The sequence below is a fragment of the Lactuca virosa genome, chromosome 1 (genome assembly GCF_052849685.1).
Source record: "Lactuca virosa cultivar CGN04683 chromosome 1, Lactuca_virosa_CGN04683_v6, whole genome shotgun sequence".
NCBI classification, from domain to species: Eukaryota; Viridiplantae; Streptophyta; class Magnoliopsida; order Asterales; family Asteraceae; genus Lactuca; species Lactuca virosa.
Window position 1 is genome coordinate 92,480,659 of NC_136426.1, and position 8,912 is coordinate 92,489,570.

At 40.0% G+C, this 8,912-nt stretch overlaps 1 protein-coding gene and 1 non-coding gene across 2 annotated transcripts; one reads left to right on the forward strand and one right to left on the reverse strand.

Annotated features, from left to right (window-relative positions):
• Positions 1-2,900: 2,900 nt before the first annotated feature.
• LOC145151753 (small nucleolar RNA R71) lies at positions 2,901-3,007 on the reverse strand. The gene has a single exon (XR_013732309.1). It is a non-coding gene; the product is annotated as a small nucleolar RNA R71 (small nucleolar RNA).
• A 1,069-nt stretch (positions 3,008-4,076) lies between these two features.
• Positions 4,077-4,805, forward strand: LOC145117142 (uncharacterized). Its single transcript, XM_079053454.1, has one exon. It carries the CDS (start codon positions 4,077-4,079, stop codon positions 4,803-4,805), a length of 729 nt encoding a protein of 242 aa, XP_078909580.1.
• Positions 4,806-8,912: the final 4,107 nt, after the last annotated feature.

Below are 8,912 nucleotides of genomic sequence, written 5' to 3' on the forward strand. Positions count from 1 at the left end.
AGATAGCACCAAAGACATAAACATAGAATACACCATCTCTCTAAACAATTATCCCTTCCAAATCGACTTAACACCTGTTACCATAAGAAGTTCTGAAGTCGTCATTCGACATGGATTGGCTTGGTCCTCACCATACCAACTCCATGTGCTACGAAAAGACCCTCCGCCTTAACCAACCGTCCAACGAAATCCTTTCAACTTATAGAAGATAAACCCAATACAAATCTCCATATCGTCGCTCGCTTCAAAACTCAGAAGTACCCATGAGAGGAGTACCATGCCTTCCTAACTCACTCCGTAGGCAAGAAAATTAAAATGAAAAACACCGAGGATGTTCAGGAAGTCCGTAACCTTCCCGAAGTATCCCCAACAGATTTCCCAGGAATACCAGTCGTACAGCAAGTCAAGTTCAAGAATAAAGACTAAGGACCCATACAACTAACCTATCACTACTAAGTGTATACACGAGGGTGGTATATAATTAAGATTCTACGGATTTAGGATGTGTGATTCCGCCCTACCTCCTGTTCCTTGTCTGGTTGTGGACTTGGGGCAGAGTCACTGATATGTGCATATTTAGCTATATATTTAGTATAGATTTTCATTAATTGTTAGCTAATTATTTACATATTATGGACAAAAGGTACTTAATAGTGTTCAAATTTTATTTTCATTTCAAATGAGAAGCTCGGAGGTAAAAGGAAGCAGGAGATACGATCGAAAGCTCGGGAACTGAAGAAAGAAGAAAAATGCTAAATCCTGAAGCTACTCGGCGAGTAGGGATGTCTACTCGACGAGTACATACGGAGATTCGCGAAGCAATACGTAAAGTCCTTGCCGTATACGGATTCTTCAAGGGGACTCGGCGAGTAGACCCTGTTTTGAGAAATCTATAAATGGAAGCAACAAACCCGAATTGAGTCTCTCTGTGGCTTTTGGGAAGATTACTTGGCGACTAAGGAGACTGCTGGAGATCTGAAGAACGTGAGAAGAACCCTAATCCTCAATTCTAAGAAGACTAAGGCAACTTAGGTTTAATTTTCCACTTTACCTTTGAATAGAAATATGTCTAGCTTGTTTGAATTCGTTTTTAGATTTTTATCAACTGAAATTATGAACTAATTTCGTTAGTTTCTGTTTAGGGTAGACAAGTTTGCTCCTATGGATTAATTTACTATTTTGATTAATTGTTATGTGGTGAATCTTGTTAAATTAAGCTTGTTAAAGACCCTTATGCATTAACCATAACTATTTCCTGTTAATTGCTATGTAATTAAGTTGCATGAACATCTCTTAATTGCTTATCTCATATGATTTATGTCAACAGATTGATATATGCCGAGGATTAGTGAATATGAAACTAGGATTAACTAGAGAATGGGTAAATTAATGTGTGAGCTTGTGTGATACACCATCAAAAAGAGGTTAATTGAATCACCAATTTAATTAGCTAATTACAAGTCTTATTTAACCCGAATAATTAAACTAGGGAATTTATTAGTTTAACCACCTGATCACTGCTTAAATTAATCTATTTTCTAAGGATTGGTAATAACGAATGTGAATCTAATCACCTTAGTCGGTAGCCAATAACAATTAATCCATTACATCACCATTAAAATTAACGATAGGAGTAAATGAGTTGAACCTAAACAGAAACCCTTTTGATCATTGAATTTAGTTGGTTTTTACGTGTTTTCAGCTGTTACTTGATTAGTTATGTTTTAGTTAAGTTTCAAGTCTTGCAAAACTAGAGAAAATCCCTCTATTTTACTAATTTTTTTAGATAATTCTAGTAGTTAGATTAATTTCCGTTCCCTGAGTTCGATACCCTACTTGCTAATTCATATTACCAATTGACAGGTCCACTGCCTTTTGTGTGTCAAATTCATAAATTAAAAGTAGGATAAAACTAGTTAGTTTAACACACATCAAGTTTTTGGCGCCGTTGCCGGGGATCAGTTCAAAAATTAACACTAATTTCTAGTTTTATCGATCCTTTGTGTGAGAATTATCTTGCACAAAGTTATTTTTTTAGTAAATTAGTCATTAGTTTAAGTTTTAATAGTTTTTTGTTTTTAGGATTTTTATTAAAAGTTTTCTGTTTAAGCCGTGAACTCGCCGAGTGTATTCGAACCTACTCGGCGAGTCCATAGCTGATATCCAGTTTCGTTTTTATTTTATTTTTGTTCTTTTTACGCGTTTTTCTTTTCTGTTTGCAGTTCGTTTAAGACCAGAGGAGGAGGTACACCTTTGGTTCCACCACTTGAAGACCCGGAAGCAACTTTGAAGAAAAACAAAGGAAAGACCGTAGGAGAAACCGCAACATCGAAGAATTCTCCTTTAAAGAATCTCAAGTCTGTATTTAGTAAGAAAAAGAGCAAGAAAGAAGGGGAATCCAGCTTCTCTTCAGTAGCAAACGAAGACCCAAGGAAAGAAGAGACCGAGTACGAATCTGAAAGGGAAGAAACCGACTTCGAAGAAGGAAGCGATTTAGAAGGCGAACTAGCTGACCCCATGGCTAACATCGATGAAGTTCCCATGGGTGAATGGAAGAAAAGGATGCGTGACGACACCGGCCCGGGACTCGTGTAACCCGCGATTCCCACAACTGCCACCTTTGAACTTAAGGGCCACATACTTGCTCAACTTAAGGAGATTCCATTCTACAGGAAGGATCATGAAGACGCATACAAGCATCTTGACGAAGTCAATGACATAGCCGACTACTTCAATGTCCCTAATGTGGCTCGCGACACTGTCTTGCTTCGTATGCTACCTGTCACATTCAAGGGAGCTGCAAAGGATTGGCTGAAATCACTCCCCCAGGATCCATCACTACATGGGCTAAAATGAAAGAAGAATTCATAGACCAGTTTTGCCCTCCTTCAAAAATAGCCAAGTTGAAGAAAGCCATAGCTAATTTTGAACAACAAGCTGGAGATTCACTATATGAGGCGTGGGAAAGGTACAAAGGCTTACTAAGGAATTGCCCACATCACGATCTAAACAGCCAACAAGAAGTCTCCATTTTCTATGATGGAGTAAATGTGACAACTAGGCAACTCCTTGATTCGCAAGGACCACTCACAAAGAAAGCACCCCTGGTGATAAAGGCCCTAATTGAAGAATTCTCTAAACACTCTAGAGAATATCATAACCCAAGAAATGACTTGACTCGAGGGGCGGTGAACTCTATTACTGATGACATGGCAGCAATGATGGCAAAATTGGAAAGCATGGATCGAAGAATGACAAAGATGGGCCAATCCATCCACGCCATTAGAGTGGGTTGTGAAAACTGTAGAGGACCTTATCTAACTAAAGATTGTGATCTTGATGAGAACGGGAATCGTAAGGTGCAAGTGTGCTATTCAAGTGGTGATAGGTTTGATGACAATTGGCGAAAAACAAAGAAGGAATGGCTACCATATGATGAGTACAAAAAGACAAGGGAGGAAAAGTATAAGCAAAAGGAGAGAGGCTTTTATCAAAAGGAGGAACCAGTACATGAAAAGAAATCAGATTTGCAAGACATGCTTACAAGATTCGTGGCCGCATCCGAGAAAATACATAATGATGCCGATGCTACTCTCAAAGATCAACAAAATATGTTGAGAGAACACCAACTTATGATGAAAGATCAACAAGCCTTGCTTAGGAATCAGCAAGCATCTATTCTCAACATAGAAAAGCAGCTGGGGCAACTTGCTCAACAAGTGAATGAGAGAATACCGGGTGGACTTCCTAGTAATACCGAAAGTAACTGGAAAGGTGCACACATAAATATCGTGACAACTAGGAGTGGGAAGATTATAACTCCTCTGACCCCTATTCAGCAAGAAGATCCTAAGCTGGTGCAAGAGGATCAAGAAGATCTTGAAGAATCACAGAATCCCGATCCGACTCGCCGAGTCGACGTTACGGACTCGATGAGTCCCCAACCTGAATAGAAAAGCCAGCCTCCTGTTAAGCCATATCAGCCTCCACTCCCCTTTCCGGTTCGAGCTAGACAAGAAAAAAATGAAGTTGACTACCAGAAGTTTCTGGAACACATAAAGGCTCTCCAGATTAATATGCTATTCATAGAGGCGGTTGCACAAATGCTGAAATATACCAAATTCCTCAAGGAGCTTCTAACTAATAGAAAGAAGATGGAAGAGGTGAAGAAAGTGGTCCTAAATGAGAATTGTTCAGCTGCCATGTTGAACAAACTACCTAAGAAGAAAGGTGATCCGGGAAGCTTAGCATTGCCTTGCCAATTTAGAAACTTAGCTACCATTTATGCATTGGCTGATTCAGAGGCAAGTGTAAATCTCATGCCATACTCATTTTTCAAGAAATTAGATCTTCCGGAGCCAAGGCCAATTCAAATGGAGATTCACCTAGCAAATAAAACGGTCACATTTCTGAGAGGAATATGTGAAGATCTATTGGTGAAGGTTGATAAGTTTGTGTTTCCCGCGGACTTTATAGTTTTAGACATGGAAGCGGATCCTCAAGTCCCGATAATACTTGGAAGACCTTTTCTTAACACCGCAAGTGCAATAGTTGACATGCGAGATTGTAAACTTACCCTTCGGGTAGGAGATGAATTAGACACTTTTGGGGTTGATCAAGCCATGAAACATCCAAGGAATAGCAATGACACAGCATTTTCGGTTGCCATGTTGGAAGAGTTAATGGAGGAATGGAACGAAGATGAGCCAAAGAAGTCCACCGTCACACATGAAGAAGAATTTGATACGGAAAGAGACCTGTTGGAATTAGAAAGAATGCTAGAGGAAGCTGAGTATAATGATTGAATCAGAAGTGCAGAACACCCGACTCGCCGAGTCGCCTCGACAGACTCGACTAGTCCATTCGAAGAAACCCGATCAGTCGCGGATTTTACGAAGGACTCGACGAGTCCCCTCACTGGACTCGACGTGTTCAACATTCAGAACACGAAAACTGAAGTTAAGGCACTACCAGATCACTTGGAGTACGCGTTTCTTGAAGATGGCCAACAAAAACCAGTAATAATAGCCGCTGATTTGGCCGAACATGAGTAAGAAAGCCTTGTGGGTGTACTAAGGAAGAGGCAAGTTGCTATGGCATGGAAAATATCCAACATAAAAGGAATTAGTCCAGCTTATTGTTATCACAAAATTAACTTAGAAGATGGAGCTAAAGCTGTAGTACAACGCCAAAGAAGACTTAACCCGAACATGCAAGAGGTTGTGAAAAAGGAGGTGGTTAAACCACTAGAAGCCAGAATCATTTTCTCAATCTCCGATAGCCCATGGGTGAGTCTGGTGCAAATGGTACCAAAGAAAGGAGGAATGACGGTGGTGGCCGATGAAAATAACGAGTTAATTCCAACAAGAACAGTAACCGGGTGGCGTGTTTGCATTGACTACAGGAAATTGAATGATGCCACATGCAAGGATCACTTTCCATTTCCATTCATCGATCAAATGCCCGAAAGACTCTCCGGCCATCTATATTATTGTTTTCTTGATGGGTTTTCGGGGTATTTTCAAATTCCAATAGACCCACAAGACCAAGAGAAGACCACTTTTACATGCCCAAGTGGAACATTTGCATATAGACGCATGCCTTTTGGGTTTTGCAATGCACCAGCTACTTTCCAAAGATGCATGATGGCCATTTTTCATGATATGATCGAGAAGTTTATGGAGGTCTTCATGGATGATTTCTCGGTGTTCGGGTCATCTTTTGAAAATTGCTTATCTAATTTCGACTTGATGCTAGCTAGATATGAGAAGACAAACCTTGTCCTTAATTAGGAAAAGTGCCACTTCATGGTGAAAGAAGGAATTGTATTGGGTCACAAAGTTTCAAGGAAAGGGATAGAAGTGGATAGAGCAAAAGTGGACATAATAGCTAAGCTACCCCTCCAACTAATGTAAAAGGGGTAAGGAGTTTTCTTAGCCATGCGGGATTTTATCGTCGCTTCATTAAAGATTTTTCGAAGATTACTAGGCCTTTAACTCAATTACTCTCGAAGGATGCCCCATTTGATTTTTCCAAGGAATGTCATGAAGCATTTCATTTGTTAAAGGAAAGATTAACCACTACTCCTATCATGATAGCATCAAATTGGAATCTTCCTTTCGAGCTAATGTGTGATGCTAGTGACTATGCGGTGGGAGTTGTTTTGGGACAAAGAGTTGACAAGCATTTTCAGCCGATCTACTATGCAAGCAAAACCTTGAACCCAACTCAAGAGAACTACACTACTACCGAGAAGGAGCTATTAGCTGTGGTATATGCTTTTGATAAGTTCCGCCCTTATTTGGTATTATCCATGACCATAGTTTTTACCGACCATTCGGCCCTAAAGTATCTTTTTACTAAACAAGATGCTAAGCCCCGATTGATACGTTGGGTCTTACTTTTGCAAGAGTTTGACATTGAAAATGTAGCTTCCGACCATTTGTCAAGATTAGAGAACCCGCATTTGGAGGAGTTGGAAGAAAACAAGATTGGAGACGATTTTCCCTGATGAATATATTTTAGTAGTATCCGGAGAAATGCCATGGTTTGCGGATATAGCTAACTACTTAGCAACCAATTACATTCCAAAAGACTTAACCCGCCAACAGAAGAAGAAATGCTTTTCAGAAATCAAGTACTACTTTTGGGATAAGTCGTATCTCTTCCGAAGCTGCGCCGACGGAATGATAAGAAGATGTGTATTCGGGAAAGAAAGTCGAGAAATCTTGGCACACTGTCATAGCGGGCCCGTCGGAGGACATCATGGAGCACACTACACAGCTAGGAAGATTTTCGATATTGGGTTTTATTGGCCCATAATTTTTAAAGATGCTGCTCAATTTGTCAAAGAATGTGATTCGTGCCAACGAGCGGGGAATATATCATCCCGAAATGAAATGCTCCAACATAGTATTCAAATTTCTGAAATATTTGATGTGTAGGGGATTGACTTTATGGGACCTTTCCCAATGTCCAAAGGGAATAAATATATCTTGGTGGCGGTTGATTACGTGTCTAAGTGGGAGGAGGCACAAGCATTACCAACTAATGATGCTCGGGTGGTGGTGCGATTTCTAAAGAAGCTATTCTCAAGATTTGGAGTTCCTAAAGCTCTTATTAGTGACCGGGGCACTCACTTTGCAAATGATCAATTAGCCAAAGTGTTGAAAAAATATGGGGTACATCATAGGTTCTCCACATCTTATCATCCACAAACTAGTGGGCAAACTGAAGTGACAAATAGGGCATTAAAAAGGATTTTAGAAAGATCGGTTGGAGGAAATCGAAAGGAATGGTCGGATAAATTAGATGATGCACTTTGGGCCTTTCGAACAGCTTTCAAGACACCTATTGGTACTACACCATATAGGTTAGTATATGGAAAAAATTGTCATTTACCGGTAGAAATAGAGCATAAAGCTTTTTGGGCTCTAAAGATGTGCAATTTTGATTTGGTTTAACTTCGAACCAACCGGTTGATGCAAATGAATGCCCTTGAAGAGCTTAGAAATGAGGCCTACACTAGTTCCTTGATATTCAAAGAAAAGACAAAGAATTGGCATCACAAAAGATTAAAGGGTAATAAGGACTTTCATGAAGGACAAAAGGTGCTACTCTTCAATTCAAGGTTCAAACTTTTCCTGGGCAAGCTAAAGACACGATGTGATGGTCCATTTATAGTGAAGCAAGTTTTTCCACATGGAGCTATTGAGCTTATATCGAGAGACGGAACTCCTTTCAAGGTTAATGGACATAGAGTGCAGAGATATGAAGAAGGAATTCCAAGAGATGAAGGTCTTGAAGAAGGGCTGCTTCTAGGAGGAACTACAGAAACTTAAAGCGGGAAGGAGTTCAGCTAATGACTCCTTAAAAAGAAGCGCTTCCGGGAGGCAACCCGAGTTTAGAGTTTGCTTTCTTTTTCCTTTATTTTTCATTTTTATTTTAGTTTTTCTTAGGATCTGCTTTTATCAATCTTCTTCTGTGCTTATGATGATTGCTTGAGGGCAAGCAATGCTCAAGTGTGGGGTTGGTGGCATACAATTTAAAAAACTCAAATTCTTATCAAACAGAATGAAAGACTCGTCGAGTCCCTAAACCTACTCGGCGAGTCCATTTAAGAACTCCCGATTAAACGTGGAATCGCTTTATTACTCGGTGAGTAGGTACATCTACTCGGCGAGTCCACGTATTTACCCGAAAAAAAAATTATTTTTTTCACATTATGTAAAAGGGGTTTTTACCCTAATTGTAAAACACTTCAACATTTCATACAGCCGCCGCCCATACACGACGAGCAAAGTTCTCTCAAGCTCTCATCTTGATTTCTTCCGTTTCCTTGCAAATCCAACTAAAAGGTAACCATTTTCACTCTTAATCTTTTAAAAGTTTCGACCTTTGGTAGAGTTATATCCTTAATTTCTGAAAAATCCCGATTTTGACTAAACTTGGATATTAGGGTTTCGATTTCTTAGTAAATTAGGTTGTTTTAAACAAAATCTCTTATATATTTATGCTTAGTGAACATTCCGAAGCAAACCCCTGGATTAATTTATAGAATCGAACGGTTAATTTCAGCCGACTGGATTGGAGTCGCACAGTTCGTCTTGCTCGCCAAGTCGGTTCGTGGACTCGGCGAGTCCGGGTCACAGATGCTCAGAAATTTTGATGTTCTTAACTGCTTTGTGTTTTGTTTGTGGTTTTCTTGATTCGGTCTTGTAGGAATTATGTCTAGGCGGGGACAAAGTTCAAGGGGAGGCGGTTATGGGGACCTCCCATGGTTAACTTTTCCACAAATAACCTCCAAGCCTTCACTTGCTCGCACAAAAAACAAGTTGGAAGCGTTGAGGGGCAAGGAAATATATGTCCCCAATAATATTGACTGGCCTTGGATTGGTCAAACTGGGTTGGAG